Here is a 15,752-nt window from a genome sequence, read left to right as displayed (position 1 = left end):
CAACAGTTCCCCGAAAGTTGCCGCCCGGGAGGCGCGCGCGCTGGGCGGCAGAGGGGCGGGCGGCGGCGGCGGCGGGGACGCGGCGTCGCGGCCCGCCGCGGAGAGCGCGGGCGGCGGCGGCGGCGGCGGCATGGGCACCCGGCAGACCAAGGGCAGCCTGGCGGAGAGAGCCAGCCCCGGCGCGGCGCCCGGCCCCCGCCGCGAGCGGCCCGACTTCTGGGCGTCGCTGCTGCTGCGCGCCGGGGACAAGGCGGGGCGCGCGGGCGCCGGCTCGGGGCTGCCCCCCTACCACCGGCGCGTCGGCATGGTCCAGGAGCTGCTGCGGATGGTGCGCCAGGGCCGGCGGGAGGAGGCGGGGACGCTGCTGCAGCACCTGCGCCAGGTGAGCGCCGGGAGGGGGCGCGGGGGTGCCCCGCCCCTTCCCGCAGAGGCCCCGGAGCGCCGAGGGGCACCGCCCGGGCCCCTGCTCGCGGGGATGGAGCCCGGTCTCGCCGCAGGTGCCTCGACGCTGCCCCTGAATTCGAGGCCTCAGGACAGGGCGGAGGAAGGCTGGCCCGGTGAGGCCCGGCTGAGGGGGACCTGTTGGAATAATGTCCCCGCTTCAGTCCTCCGCAGGCAAGGACTGAAGGAGGAGGAGGCTGGTCCCGGGGACGGTTCGTGGGAGGGGATGCCTGCCTGGGCCGAGGCGCTTTTCTTCTCCTCTACCCGCCGGCAGTCACCCCCGTCAAGGGTCCTCAAGGAATGCGCAGTCGCCAGCTTCCCCAGGGGGCGTCCAAGGGCGCAGCCCTGGGGCTGGTGAGATAGATGCCAGTCCCCAGGGGCTTTGCCCACCCGGGAGGCCTCCTGGAGAAGAGGCGTCCCGGATGGCGGTTCGGGTGGGCGACAAGGTTTTCTCTCCTGTGACTAACTTTGGCAGGCGCTCAGCCGGGGGCCCCCGCGGAGCAGTGGAGGGGGGCGGGGGGGGCTGGACTGGGTTCCTGCGTGACTATCTGCAGGGACTTCAGGAGGCTGCCTGCACTCTGCTCTCAGCCTGTTCCTGTCCCTGCCCCGCTGGTTAGGGACCGTCCTTGCACATCTGGCTGGTCTCCTCTGCTTTGGGGCTGCCTTGGGGCTGACGCTGTCCCCCACCTCTCTTTGGCTTTTTTCCTTCCTCACTTTCTTTTGAGGGAGGGGGCGGCCTGCTCCGTGGATTTTGTGGAGTCGCAGAGAGGCAGGAGGGTGCACCTCCTGCATCCCCGGAGGTTGTCTTGGCGGGGCTTTGTGAGGGTAGCTGAGTCCAAGCCCGTATTCTTGCTAGATTGACCCCGTTAGTGGTGGAGTCCGGAGGGGATGGGGGAGGGGGCCTCTCGGGTGGCCTTTCTGAAGTTCCTCCATCACTGATGAGAGACGCTGTAGGAGAACCTTCCCGGGAGGAGCTTCCAAAATCGAATCAGACCCACATCCCTCCTGGAGTCTGCAGCAGACCCCCAACCCCCTTTATATGTGGTGTGGGTTACCCTGGAGTGTATGTTCCCAAGGTGTGTGCTGTACAGGGAGAGGGAAGCAGAGGCTTCTGCTCTGGCCTCCACTTTCCCAAACAGCGTCCGGAAGGCTGCCTGAGATGCCACTGGATCCCCAGGTGCCTTCTCTTGAGCCCAGTCATCAAAGAAAGATGACATTCCACACCACATAACTTTCTTGGTGTGTATTTTTTTGTCTTTCAAAAAACTGGAAACCAGTGTATGGCCTCTGTGGAAACTGTTTTGCTTTCAAACGGCATAATGGATTTTCCAGACCATCATATCCATTTGCACACCAGACAGTGAGAAGGTTTTTCTGATCATGTGCTGTTCCCTCGCACCGGGGTGGGTGCTTCGGAGGATTCAGGACCGTGGAGGGGCTGACGGTGGAGGTCCAGACAAGCCCTTCTGGGAGGGTGAAAGAGCACAGTGCCGCCAGTCGGTCCGTTGGGGCCTGCGGGGTGAGGCAGACCCTCGAGGCTGAGTGTGATTCCACATCCTGGGGAAGCTCGTTTCGGACCCCCCCACAGGGTCCCTGAGACAGAGAGCATTTCCGGAGAGATAGTGCCTTGTTGGTGTCCTGACACCCTTCTCAGTGGCAGGACTGCGAGGGCTGATGGAGGGCAGAGGTTAGCCAGGCTCACCCTTTTCTGTGAAAGCAGCAGCATAACTTGCCCTCCAGTTCCAGCCATGTGCTGGGCTTTCCTGACCTCTGGGTAAGGTCTGTGGGCCTCTCTGGAGCCAGTGACGGGCCTGCCCAAGGCGCCTGGAGAGCTGTGTTGCCTAGAACTTGCAGATCAGGGCCCCTCCAGGAAGTGGCGGTGGGCCCTGGGCGGTGTGGGAGGGGAGCCCCGGGTGTCCAAATGTCTGTGAGAAACCAAGAGGTGGTTTTTTAGGACCCTGAGGCTGTTTGGAGGAACGTAGAGCTGCATCTGTGCTGTGCACTGAAGTGGCTTTCTCCTAAATCGTATTTTCCTTTCCAGTTTCCTCCTCTAGGCTGGAGGTGGTGATGTTCAGAAAGGGAATGAGAAGTCACTGAGAGAGGTGCAAACACCCGGGGCCTCAGCACGGGGGGGGGGGACCAGCAAGGCCTCATCAGTAACAGTGGGCAGAGGCGGGGTGTGCAGAGCTCAGGGGCTGGTCCTGCTGGGATGCTGTCACAGCCCCACAAGGCGCAGGGTGGCGTTGATGAAGAGAAACAGGCAGAGATGGTGGCAGCCCAACAGCCACGGCGTCCGCACTTGCTCCTGTGTTTGACAACGTGTGTGGCTGCCCAGAGCCCGAGGGGGGGAGGAGGCTGGAGGTCCTCAGTCCCTGTGGTTCTTCACCCCCTTGAGTCCGTGAGCTTTTTGTGGCCCTGAAAGAGTTCTAGACACTCTTCCCAGACCAGTGCAGCAACATTCACAATCTTGCAAGTATTTCGGAGGGTTCGCAGATCTCAAGTTCAGGATATGCCCCCATCTGGGACCTCCCCTCCCCCGACCATATGACTTGCTACAGGCTCAGGATGTGGAACTAGAGACCCCGGGACCACGTGTGGCAATTCACGGTGGGCTGGAGGATGGTGGCTGCCGCTGCTGCCGCTTCTGAGTCTAGGACTCTTTCCAACCTGAGATTTGGGGGGTGGTTTCCCTGATGGGGGACTCTCCAGCCTGTCCGAGCCTGTCCCTTGCCAGAGAGGAATCAGGAGGCCTCCTTCATGTTAAGGATGCCGAGCTGTGCTGGGGGTGCCGGCAGGATGCCAGGAAGCTGCCAGCTGCCTGGAAGGAGCAGAGAGCCGCCCCCTTCCCTGTAGGAGCCGTGTCATCTCAGTAAGAGCCTGGGGCCAAGGGTCAGCTCGGGCAGCTTGCCTTCCGGTCCTCAGTCTGCTTTGACCTTGGACCCAGCTGATAACCTCTGTGTGGTGTTTCCTTGGTTCCCAGAGGGTATCTGAGGTACTGAGCAGAGCAAATGCTACAAAGTGTGTGAAATTGCCTTGGTTCTGCAAATCAAGACTCGTTCTCCCGGCCACGATGATAAGAAACAGGAGAATCTGCTTGGGGTCTGGGCGGGCTGCGGGCAGGGTCTCATACCCTTTCTCCGGCCGGGCCCAGGATGTTTCAGATTCTGTCTACCTGACCAGGGCTCAGTCCGGGTCAAAAGCTCACTGCAAGTTCAGAAGCAGTGTGGGGCGGCATGGGGATGAAAGAAGTCAGCTGTGGATAGAAGAGGCTGCTCCTCTCCCCTCCCCCGGCCCCGTTCCTGCAGGCCTCACCCTTCCCCAGATGTTGCTTCCTAAGTCTTAGGCTCACGCTTGCCATCTTCAAGGAGCCCTGGGGAAGAAGTAACCTTTAGTCATGGAGAGAGGGCAAGTGCCGAGCTACAAGGGAGGTGGGGTGTCATCTCTTCAGAGCAGTGGTTTCTCTGAGTCCCCAGATCCCAGACTGGGCCATCAGCCAGCTTCCTGGAGCACCAGAGGAAGGGCTCAGTTTCCCCGGGACACCCCAGGCTGAGGTGGCTGCCTCCTCCCTGCTTTCCCATAAAGAGGGTCTGGTCGGGTTGGCTTATTGCCCCTCAGTGTGGCGCAGCCCCGCTGAGCAGAGCTGTGCCAGGCTTAGCCCGACGCTGTGGCCCCTGGGAACGTGAGCCTCACCAGCAGTGCAGAAAGGAACCCTCAGCAACGAGGATGTCTGGCTGCCCCAGGAGGCTGGCTAAGGGGCGAGCACGCAGAGGGCCCTTGGGAGCCTGGAGGTTGGGTGCTTTTTCCTCCGACAACCCCCCAAGAGGATTGCTTAGGCGAGCAGCTTGGAAGGCCACCAGACAACGAGCAGGGAGTTCCCCACCCTCAGCCTCGATCTCGTTCTTCTCCACCTGGGATGCACTTCCTCATTTCCGCGGAATGCTCCTTACCTTTCCAAGGCCACCCTTCTGAGCCACGTCAGCCCAGGGCTCTGAGATCCGGGTGCCGGTTAGGCTGTGTGGATTTAATCGTCCCTACAGACGTAGTTTTCCCCTCTGTCCATTTTGTTTGTCAGGCTATGTCACATGCTCCCTGAGGGTGGAGACCCCACCACTGCCTTTGTGTTGAACACCAGCTGCTGCAACCTCGAGTGAGTCGTGTGCTGGGGATGCGCTGTCACGGCATGTCCTCGGCAAGCACTTGGATCTGGGCTGTGTGTCCAGGGGCTTATTTGCCCGGCCGGCTGGTACGGTCGTGAGATCTGGCGAGTTTGCTGTCATTTGGTTGGATTCCTGGGAGCCGTGTCCATAGGGATCGGCTGTGGCCTGGCTGCCCGCCAGGCGGTGGTGTTCTTGGAGAGGGGAGTGGCATGGTGCCCGGCCTCCGAGGGCTCCGTGGGGATCCCGCTCGGCAGGTGCAGCGCAGGGCCTCTGCTGAGGTGGCGGGAGAGAGTGGAGCCTGACTGGAGGCTGGCCTCCACGTTCCTCACTCGCTGCTTGTGCTGAATCATGTTTGTTCCATCCGCAAAGAGAAACCTGCCTTTTTAAACGCTGCTGCTCTCTGACCGGGCTGGGCATTTCCAGGGCTGCAGAAGCAGGAGGAATCCCATGCCAGGGCCTGCTCTACTGGTTTCCAAGGCCAGGACACGGCCACCTCAGTATGGCCGGGGGGCGGGGAGACGGCAGGGCCGGGGCTGGGCCAGCTATCCTGGCTTCAGGTCTGGTGCGGAGGGGGCCCTCTGCTAGAGCTAATGCCCGCCCCCTCAGAGATGCCCACAAACAGCCTGGGCTCCACCGCGGACCCCCACCCCCCCGCCTTGCCTAACGCCGCCTTGGGGCATCGGGGCACCCTCCCCGTGCCCAGAGTCATTTCATTTCCAAGTGCACTTTGCTGGCAGAGGCCACAGATCGTATACCGGGCACAGGAAATCCTTGAGAGGATTTTAAGCTTGTCCTCAGGGACGCTCCCCCCCCCCCCCCGCCCCACCCCCCCACAGTGTCCTCGCTCAGGAGCCAGCAGGGTCTGGCTCAGACCTCTCGAGTCATCCTGCCAGTAACCGGAGGCATTGTTGGTACAGCCTCCCCCATCCTCAGGGTTCCAGCGGCTGCGCCAGTCCGCCCACACAGCCCACACACGCCTGCAGGCCGGAGCCACCTGCAGAAGGGTTATCCAGGTGATTAGGGTTTTTCCCCATCGGGGTGCCCAAGGGGTGGGGTCAACATCTGGGGAGATCCCCACCCCGAGTGGAGGTGTCAGCCAGCCGTCTGCCCCCGTCACTTTCCCGCCAGGAGCAGCACCGTGGGCGGCCTGTGACAAGGGTGACCCCCCCACCCTATGCTGCGTGCCCTGGCCCTCCGGCTGTGTCACATCCACTCTCCTCAGGAGAAACTGGGGGTGGGAGCCGTTGTGTAAACCGGCGGGCCCCATCACTGTCGCTGGGAGAGTCCGCTGTTCTGATGAGAGCAGTGACCTTGACGGGCCAAGCGGGGCGGGGGCCGGGCCTTACAGTGCCTGCTTTCCTCCCCACCCCACCCACTGGCCCGAGCAGAGCCCACGTGGCTCTCTGGGAACATTTCCCAGCCTTTTTTTTTTTTTTAACTTTTATTAGCTCAAACTCCTGGCTGCTGCAGCCATATGGAGTTCTGCCGAAGGCTGCTGCTCAAGGGATGTGGCATTTTGATGTTTCTAACTTCATCTTAACCAGGATAGACGCAGAGTCGGGCGAGAGTGGAGGATGTCAGTGTTTGCCTGCAGGGTGGCCTTACGTTGGACCTGAGGTCTGTGCCCACCTCCAGGGCTGCCCCTGCCTGCTCTGGCCTCCGCCTCCCGGCCTCTGTCTGCCTCTCTCCTGCCCGCCTCCTGGGCCTTCTCTGTGTCTCTCCCTCTTCCTGGGCGAGAAGCAGACTTTTCGTCTCTGTTATTTGGCCCCATCTTGTTCAGCTTCCCTCTGCAGCCGCCACGCCCCAGCCTCCATGGCAGGAAGGCAGCCATGGGGGCCGTGAGAACTGGAGGGAGTCAGCGGCTGGGGGGTTGGTTGTCTGGTCTGGTCGGTGCCCGGTGCCTTGGGCGGGAGGTCAGGCGCTGGAGACACCCCTCCCGCCTGCGTGCTGCTTCCCAGCCCATAAAGCATTTTCTCCTGTTTATTTTGCTCCTTAAATAGTCTTGTGAGGTCAGCAGCATATTGCTTAAAGCAAAAAAGGGTGGGTTTTCTTTTTTAATATTATAAAAGCAGCGCATCATCATTGTACGAAAACAAGAAAATACAGATGAGCAAAACTAAGACCTGAGAGTGTTTCACGTGTCCCACGGTCTAGTGCCCGCTCTTCCAGGCAGTGGTCTAGGCCCCGGGAGGCAGAAGAGACAGTAGTAATTGTCCCCCCACCTCATGGAGGGGTTGTGAGGATCCAGGAGGCCGGTGCTGGTGCAGGTGCTTAGCGGGGCTCCGAGAAAGGGCTCCGCTCTGGTGGCCGCTGGGAACTGGGGGGACCTCGGCTCTGGTCCCGGCTCAGGCTCTAACTTGCCAGCCCCTTCCCTTCTCTGGCCTCAGTTTCCCCACCAACAAAGTGAAGGGCTGTGTGGCTGAGATGACCACTGAGGTTCCCTGTCACCACGCAGGTTCCACCAGGCTCCCGTGGATTCAGGGATGGACCCGTTCATTCCCACAAGAGCCGGATTCACAGTCGTGCACTGATGTCACTCCCTTGTCCCCACCTTGTACAAGAGCTGGGACACGGGGAGGGGCTTCTGGAGGGAAGCAGACCCCTGGGGCTGACCTCTGCACACCGGCACAAACCCTTCCTCCCTCGGGGCTCCCAAATGGACCAGGAGCTGGGCTGGGAGCTGCAGGGCGCCAGCCCCCCACTTCCTACTTGGGACTTTGTCTCACCTGCCCTGCCTGGTCCCTCCCAGCGGTCCTGGTGCTCAGGCCTGTGCCTCTCCTGTCCACACCCCCTTCCCAGGCCCTTGGCCCCTTGGCCCCCTGTCCCCCAGCACGTTCTCCGAGTGGTACTTTTTCAGTGGTTTGTTTGTTAAAGTGGGATGATGTGGCAGTGGAGGCCCAGATGAAGTTGGAGGAGGTGGAGAGTGGAGCACAGCCCGAGGAGAGGGTGGTCCCCGCACAGTGGAGCGTGGCCACGCCCCTGCTCCCGGCAACCAAGGACTCTGGGGGCGCGAAGGCCATTCAGTGAGTGAGTCCAGGTGGCCCAGTGGTGCCTCATCGCTTCAGTCCTTCAGTGAGATGTAAGGCAGCTCCTGGCCCATACAGGTGCCTTTGTGAGAAGTAGAAGAAGACACCTCTCTGGTTGGCAGAGACAAAGTCAAGGCTCGGTGAGTTCAGCTCCACCCAGACACCCTTGTGCAGTGTGCATCCTGCACAGCTGTACTTAGCATCCTTGGTGAAGGTGCACAGAAGTTCAGTCTTTATCAGCTGAAGCCAGTCAGGAGGCTCACCCCTTCTCCCATTTGCCCCCTCGGGCATGGCCTTCCTACATCACCTACGGCAGGGAACAGTGCAGTGTCAGCCAGAACATGATTTCTGCCTCTGAGCTGAACGCTTGCCCTCTCCCTCCTGAATCAGGGAGCTGAAACGATCGGGTATCTTCTTCTAGAAGGTTCCAGATCAACACTCCTGCCTCTCCAAGGGCGTTGGACAGATGCAAAGACATCAGTGAGTCTGGAGTGAGGCTCAGGGGGGAGCATCAGGGGGGACACAGGTAGATCAGAGAGTCCTTCCTTGCTGGGCTCCCAAGGACTCCAGCCCCTCGCCCATGTCCTGGGGACCAGGAATCCCTCCCCAGCTTCCCAGACTGTTTGCATCCCTGCCTCTGCTGATTCTGGGGGAAATTAGGTCTGGATGCTTGCACCCCCTGTAAATAACCTCCACGTCTCCAGATGAAATAACTCCCTTCAGTTTAGTTTTTCCTAGTACGAGCCAGTCTTCTGAACTTCTTATCATTCTCATCGGCCGATCTACGTTTTCTATTTTCTTCTGCAGTTGCGGAGTTTCGGGGTTTCCAAACAGCTGCCAGCCCAGGGACCATGGGAGGGGGGAGGTTCTCGGAGATGGAAGCTCAGACACAAGTTTCCAAGTTACCTGTTCTGAGAATTCCCATCTCTCCAGAAATCACCTGCTGGTTGAGAATCGGCCCAGTCAAGCAGGGGGAGAATAATAGAGATGTTTTCGGTGTGACACATCTCAGTGGGAGGCTGGACCACGCGCGAGGGCCCAGAAGTGGGCACTGTGAGGGGGCCAGAGGCTCAGGAAGTTGGGGGAGCAGGCCGGGAATAGGAGAGGGGGCAGCAGGATGGAACTGGAGAAACAGTTTTGGAAAGCTGGCAGGAGGTGGCCAGGAAACCCAAAGGAGCAGAGGCAGCTGGCTGGGGACGTGAGAGCCGGTGTGTTGCGCCTGGGCCAGGCTTTGGTGGGGAGACGCCACCAAGGAAATCCTGTGGGCAGAACCCAGGGACCCTGGGACCGGGAGAGAGACCTGGGACCCGGGCAGGAGGCTCTGGGCCTCCGCGGGCCTGTCACTTTGGCCCTTTCACTTCACCCACTTCCACCTCCAACCCGGCCCTCCCAGGGTCCCTGGAAGCTGTGGACAAACTCGGTGACCTCCCAGAGACCAGGCAAAGGCCCTCCCTCCCCAAGGACACTGCCCTTTGCAGCCTTTGAGGCTCACTGATTCTTTCTTGTTGCTGCTGGCTGTGGCCCCTGGTTCTTCCACTTGTGGGGCAGTGAGGCCCCGAGGCAGGGCCTTAAGATGGGGAAGAGTCCACCTGGCCAGGGCTCCTTCCCTGGGTCCACTCCTGCCCCACCCCCCGCTGCCCAGAGAAAAGGTCTTGGGGAAATCAGCTGAGCTGGAGCGCAGGCAGGCAGGGCCTCGCCGCGGCCGTGGACCTGGGGGACCTCTTACCCCTGCACTTGGGTGTGAGCTGCATTCGAGCTGGACTCCCTGTCCTGCGTGACTCATCTCTGCTCCCCTGGATTCTCGGAGGCTGTGCCCGGGCCTTGCCTCTGACCTAGAGATTTAAAGTGGTAAAGACCCCTAGTCCGGGGGGGGGGGTTGATTTTATGTGCCGTCTCGGCGAGGCCATGGTACCCAGTTTTTGGTCAAATGTGAGTCTAGATACTGCCGCAAAGATATTTTTTAGATGAGATTAACGTGCAATCCGTCAACCTTGTGTAAAGCGGGTGACCTTGTGTAGTGTGGGTCGGCCTCAGGCGATCAGTTGAAGTCCCTTGAGAGAAAAGGCGGAGGAATTCTGCCCCAGGCTGCCTGCCTTCAGACCTGCCGGCTCCCACAGTCACTATTCCTCACACCTCCCTCTCTCTCTCACACACCCCTCTTATCAGGTCTGTTCCTCTGGAGAACGCCGACTGTTACACTTGTCTTCCAAGGGCTGACGTCTGGGGGAGGCGGGTAAGGAACTTCCGGAGGCCCCCGCGGCCCCCCGCACTGCCACTGGATCGCAACCCTCCGGTCCTCGACTTCTCACTCTGAGAAGTGGGCTGTCCCAGGCAGCCTGTCCTGCTTGGAAAGCAGGTTGTCAGCGAGCCAGAGGAGCCTTGAAGTCACTCCTCCACCCCTTCTTCTTCTGCATTTCCTTCCACAATGGACCAAACCTTTTATTTAAAATGGACAACAGTAACCACATGGAAAGACAGATGGGCTTAAATGCATTCACCAGAAGCCATCAACAAAGGATTATCTCCCAAGCACAGATCAGGAGGGGCGGGGGTGGATGACAGAGTGCTGAGAATCTGTGGAATGTAGGAGCGGGTGGACCTCAGGGACCTGCTGGCCCCAGCCTTTCTGCAGAATCATAAGCCCACAAGGTGCTCTGGGGAGCGGGAGGCTGGAAAATAAGTTTGGGAAGTAGCGCAAATGCTCCCAGCCTTTCCGTCTTAAAGCGGTGGCTGAAACGTCGTCGGACGGGAGCAGGGCGCAGGGGTGGGCGGCACGTGCCTGGGGCCACACAGTGACCGAGGGGCTACCTCAGGCCTGGAGCCTGGGGGGCTCCTGCCCTGCCCTGAGCAGAGCCTGGGTGGACCTGTGACCGCAGGGGGCGGAGCAAACCCTCTTCAGGCCTGCTGTGCCTCCCGGCTGATTTTATGTTTTTCTGAAGAGAAAGCAGCCTTTTATTTATTTGTTGCTACTGCCCTTTCTTGGATTTTAATTGCATTACACTTGGCAATGGTCAAACATCTGTTTCCAGAGGCCTGCTTTGTGCAGAGAGTGTCGTTTTTAAAGACCTCAAAGTTAAAACACAAATAACGTGCAGCCGTGAAGCCAGCACGCTGCGTGCTGGCGGGGAGAGCAGACCCACCAGTCACTTGTCACAGTTAAGGAGGGTCGCCTGCCAGGGTGCCCGCCTTCAAACCCTGCAGGGCCGGTGGTCGTGGAGGGGCAGGAGCCCCCAGCCGCCCCCCTGGGGGACGGCGGCCCTGCAGTGGGACGAGAGAACCGGCCTCGCCCCTCAGCGGGACAGGCAAGCGGGCAGGGCAGCGGCCCGAGGGGCAGCGCCCACCCTGGAGCCGGCAGGAGCAGCCTTGCCAGCAAGCAGGCCAATGCCAGCGGGTTTCTTTCAGGGAGAGGCCAACGCGGTGGTAGCTTTTATGACTTCTTCAGGTTTGCTTTGGTGTTTCTGAAGTCTGAGAGTGTGTGTGTGTGTGTGTGTGTGCGTGTGCGCGCGCCCGCGTGCCTCTGGCCTCCCTCCCCGGGGACGGGCTACACTGGACACACAAACACAAGGACAGCTGCCCGCCCGGACCTCGGCCTCATTGTCGTGTCCCTGGGAGGTTTATGGTGTCCTTGGGGCGTGTTTGTGCACACACACCACACACACACACACACACACACACACGCACATATATACAGACACACGCAGTGCTCATGGGTGCTAGATTTTCTCAGTTACGATTCAACATACTGAACTAAAAATGTTAAAGCCTACTGTTTCTCTAAGATTTTAAGTGTAAGCTACAAATGCCATTCTGTTTATGAATCTAGTAGATTTAAATAATCACATTTAAGGGTAGAGGGCTTATAACTTTGTCAAGTTTCTTTCAATATCTTAGTGATTTCGCAAATTTAATATATCCAGTTTTCTTAAGTTTATAAGTAGCCGTCCTAAAAAGCGGGACTTTCCCAAGCTCCCGCACAGTTCTAAAATGCATAAGCTTATAAATACGGTGAATATTAAATTCTGTTAGACATTTCGAAACTGTCACAAACTCGGCCAGATCCTCCTTCAGCGTCCTGCTTAAAATCATAAGCCTAGGGGCTTCCCTGGTGGCGCAGTGGTTGGGAGTCCGCCTGCCGATGCAGGGGACGCGGGTTCGTGCCCCGGTCCGGGAAGATCTCACATGCCGCGGAGCGGCTGGGCCCGTGAGCCATGGCCGCTGAGCCTGCGCATCCGGAGCCTGTGCTCTGCAACGGGAGAGGCCACAGCAGTGAGAGGCCCACGTAATGCAAAAAAAAAAAAAAAAAAATCATAAGCCTAAAGTCAGTTACTCACTTACCCCTCTCAGATTGGAATTGCAGGCCTCATCTGTTAGGTGATTCTCTGAAGTGTTACAAGTGTGTGAAGCGTCAGATTTATGAATTTCTGGGTGCATCTGAGCCGCATTACTCCAGTGTCTGCCGGTGTAATTCAACGCCTCCGGGGTTAAGAGGCAGCGGATGAGCCCAAGAGCGACCTTCTGTCCTCAGTACCCCGAACTGCGCCCCCTCCAACTCCCCTGTCCGGGCGGCTTCACCGCTGGGCTGGATTCTGTCTGCTGCTGTTCCTTTCATCCGTCCTCCCCTGTTCCTCCTGCCCTCAGGGCCCCACCTCTTCAGCTGTTTAGCAGTGTCCTCTTGGATGGAGAACACCCCACGCCCTTGGCTCCGGGATCGTGCATCCCAGGGGGCCCGAAGAAAGAGTCCTTAGCAGCGACCTTCCCTCCTGGTACAGAACTCCTACTACAGCAGCACTAAGGGATCTCTCCCCACTGCTTACATAGTTCCAGTGTCTGTGAACTCACTACTTGATTTTTTTTAAATTGTGGTAAAGTGTAGATAACATAAAACTTACCATTTTAACCACTTTTACGTGTACAGTTCAGTGGCCTTAAGCACATGTACAGTGTTGTGCAACCATCCATCTACAGAGCGTTTCATTTTCCCAAACTGAAACTCTGTCCCCATTAAACACTAATTCCCCATCCCCTTCTCCCCAGCCCCTGGCACCCTCCATCCTCCCTTCTGTCTCTATGGTTTGGACTCCTCTAGGGACCTCGTACGAGTGGAATCGTACAGCATGTGTCCTTCTGTTACCGCCTTATTTCATTTAGCATCATGTCCTCCCGGTTCATCCTGTTGGAGTGCGTGTCAGGATTCCCTTTACCACTTGTTTTTAAATGTTCTTTCTTACACTGGGCTGGAAACCGTCTTAGGGGATGTGGTTCTATAGGGAGCATTTCTTTTTTTTTTTTTTTGGCTGTGCCACCCGGCTTGCGGGATCTTAGTCAACCCTGTCCAGGGATTGAACCCCGGGCCCTCGGGAGTGAAAGCACAGAGTCCTAGCCACTGGAGCGCCAGGAAATTCCCTACAGGGAGCATCTCTGACTAGCCCAGTCCCACCTCTGGGAGCAGACAGCAAAGGAGAGTGTGTCGGGGGTACACGCATCCAGAGAGGACCCAGGGCTGGTGGAAGCAGCAAGGAGGTTTCTGCCGATAACGGTCCCAGTTGCCCACAGCTGTGCTCCTGGCTGAGGTCAGCACAGGCCAGAGGAGGAAAGGGGTCCCCGCCCACTTGCCCTAACCTTTCCGCCTTGGTGCGTCCCCTGGGGAAAATGCCACCGCTGTTTCCATCCGCTGTATTAGTTTCCTAGGGCTGCCGTCACAGACGACCACTGTTTTGGTGGCTTCGAACGACAGAAACGTCTTCTCTCACGGCTCTAGAGACCAGAAGCCTCAAATCAAGGTGTGGGCAGGCCACCCTCCCTTGAGAGGCTGTCGGGAGAGTTCACTCTTCACCGCTTCAGCGGCTGGTGGCCCTGGCTGCATCCATCTTCCCATCCCCTTCTTCTCTGTGTCTGTCTCTTGTAAGGACACCTGGCGTTGGATTTAGGGCCCAACTGGGTAACCCAAGATGATCTCATCTTGAGATCCTTAATCTGCAAAGACCCTTTTTCCAAATGAGATAAATTCGCACGTTCTGGGGACTAGGGATGTGGAGTTGTCTCTGGGGCGCCGCCATTTAGCCCGGCGCATCCGTTTCCGTTTCTCACACGTGGTGTGTACCTTGCCCCAGGTGTCCCGTCCACCCCGTCCATCCCCGGCGGGACTCTGCCCACCTTCCTTAGAGGTCGTGGTCTTCATTCACGCGGAGCTCCTCTGGCTTCTCCCCTTGGCGGCTTCCTGGGGCTGCATCTCCCTGACAGCACCTGGCAGTTCCCGTCCCTCCCCTGGGAATCCCCGAGGCAGCCAGAATGTCAGGGGGGAGGGGACACGGAGACCGGTGGCCCAGGCAGGCCAGTACTGCAGACTGTGTCCCTCCCCCGGAAGAGTGGCCTCTGATGTTCCAGAGGAGGACCGCGTGCGATCACTGCCTCGTTATCGCCCCGCGCACGCGGGCTCCGGTGGCCTCAATGCAGCTGTCTACCTTTTCTGGTTAATATGCGGAGCCTGCTGCCTGCTCCTTCCCCGGGCAGGAGCCGTAGCTTCATGCCTGGAGGAGAGAGACAGACACAAGCGCATTTCCCGCAGGGCCTTCCTCCTGGGAACAGGCCCAAAACCTGGAACTTAAAAGGCAAGAGGGTGCTCGTGGTTTAAAATAGCGAGTGCGTGGCAGCCTGCTGAGTGGCTTCCGCCTAAAATACCTGCGGAGACACACCAAAAGCAGATGAAAATTCCTGAAAGCCAAGAAAGGTGGGCGGCTTGGGAGGAACCCCTTCCAGCTCTGAGACAGATGGAGCTGCCCCGGCTCCCCCCGGAAGCTGAGACCTCCCAGAGGAAGGGGAAGCCCCCTTCTCCCCAGTCGGAGGGAGTCGTCAGGCAGCTGCCCCTTTCCCACGCGAGCAGTGATTCGGGGGCAGAAACAGTACTGTTGAGCACTGCCCTCACTGCACCTCCCCAGGCATCTGCGTGTATTTGGAGAAAGCCACCCTCAGACGCTACCTCCACCAGGCAGGCGGGAGAGAGGGAAACCCGCGAGCGGTGGCCGCTGGCAGTCCAGCGTGGCCCGTGGGCTCAGCCAGGGATGGGGAAGTCCTGGGATGTGGACACCACTGTGGGTTTCCACAGACTCCATCTTTGGAGTTTTGGCGGCCCAGGCTGTGGAGGTGGGCAAAGATGTCCCTTGCCAAGGTCAGAGTCACATTAGCTCAGTGTCCGGGGTGTGGTCCCCAGGCTGGGCTCCTTACAAACCAGAACCTGAGAGGTGGACTCAGCTCTTATCCAGGGAGGCAGCCGTGGGACAAGGTCAAGATTCTGGTTAAAATTCCAACGTATGGGTGTGGTTTTCACACCAACAGGCAGTTACTCGACACGAGCTGGGTGTCCTACAATTCAACTTGATTCTGATGCTCTCTACCCAGAGGTGGTGTCCGATCCCACAGGTTAAGGGGATCCCACAAGGCAGCTCCCCACTTCAGACTCTAATCACAAGTCCAGGTTGTTACCCATGCTTCTGACCAATCAGCTATAGGTTGGAGGTTCTCACGACCCTCTCCTTGGGTTGGATTAATTTGAGTGGCTCACAGAACTCAGGAAAACATTTTACTCACTAGTTTATTATAAAAGGATGTAACTCGTGACTTCCCTCGTGGCGCAGTGGTTAAGAATCCACCTGCTGATGCAGGGGACACAGGTTTGGGCCCCAGGAAGATCCCACAGGCCGCGGAGCAGCTAAGCCCGTGCGCCACAACTACTGAGCCCGCGTGCCGCAACTACTGAAGCCTGTGTGCTGCAACTACTGAAGCCCGTGTGAACCTAGAGCCTGTGCTCTGCAACAAGAGAAGCCACCACAATGAGAAGCCCGTGCACCACAACAAAGAGTAGCCCCCGTGCGCCGCAACTAGAGAAAAGCCCGTGCACAGCAACCAAGACCCAACACAGCCAACAATTAATAAATTAAAAAAAAAAAAAAGATGTAACTCAGGAGCAGCCAGATGGGAGAGAGGCACAGGACCAGGTGTGGAGAAGGACACGGAGCTTCCAGCCCTCCAGGTGTCCACTCTCCACACCTCCCCGTGCTCACTGACCCAGAAGCTCTCCGAACCCCACACTCTGGAGAGTTTCTGGAGATTTCATCACATAGGCTCGACTGAT

General features: G+C 58.7%; 1 protein-coding gene across 1 annotated transcript in view; it reads left to right on the top strand.

Moving 5' to 3' along the window:
• Positions 1-7: 7 nt before the first annotated feature.
• LRRC75A (leucine rich repeat containing 75A) overlaps positions 8-15,752 on the top strand; it is a 38,029-nt gene continuing 22,284 nt past the window's right edge. The window contains exon 1 of the mRNA XM_033846876.2: positions 8-382. Within this exon, the coding sequence (XP_033702767.1) occupies positions 131-382 (252 nt within the window). The 5' untranslated portion in view covers positions 8-130. The remainder of the gene's footprint in view (positions 383-15,752) is intronic.

The sequence above is a fragment of the Tursiops truncatus genome, chromosome 20 (genome assembly GCF_011762595.2).
Source record: "Tursiops truncatus isolate mTurTru1 chromosome 20, mTurTru1.mat.Y, whole genome shotgun sequence".
NCBI lineage: Eukaryota > Metazoa > Chordata > Mammalia > Artiodactyla > Delphinidae > Tursiops > Tursiops truncatus.
The sequence above is the reverse complement of the archived record's forward strand: the minus strand, read 5'-3'. Positions and strand labels throughout refer to the sequence as shown.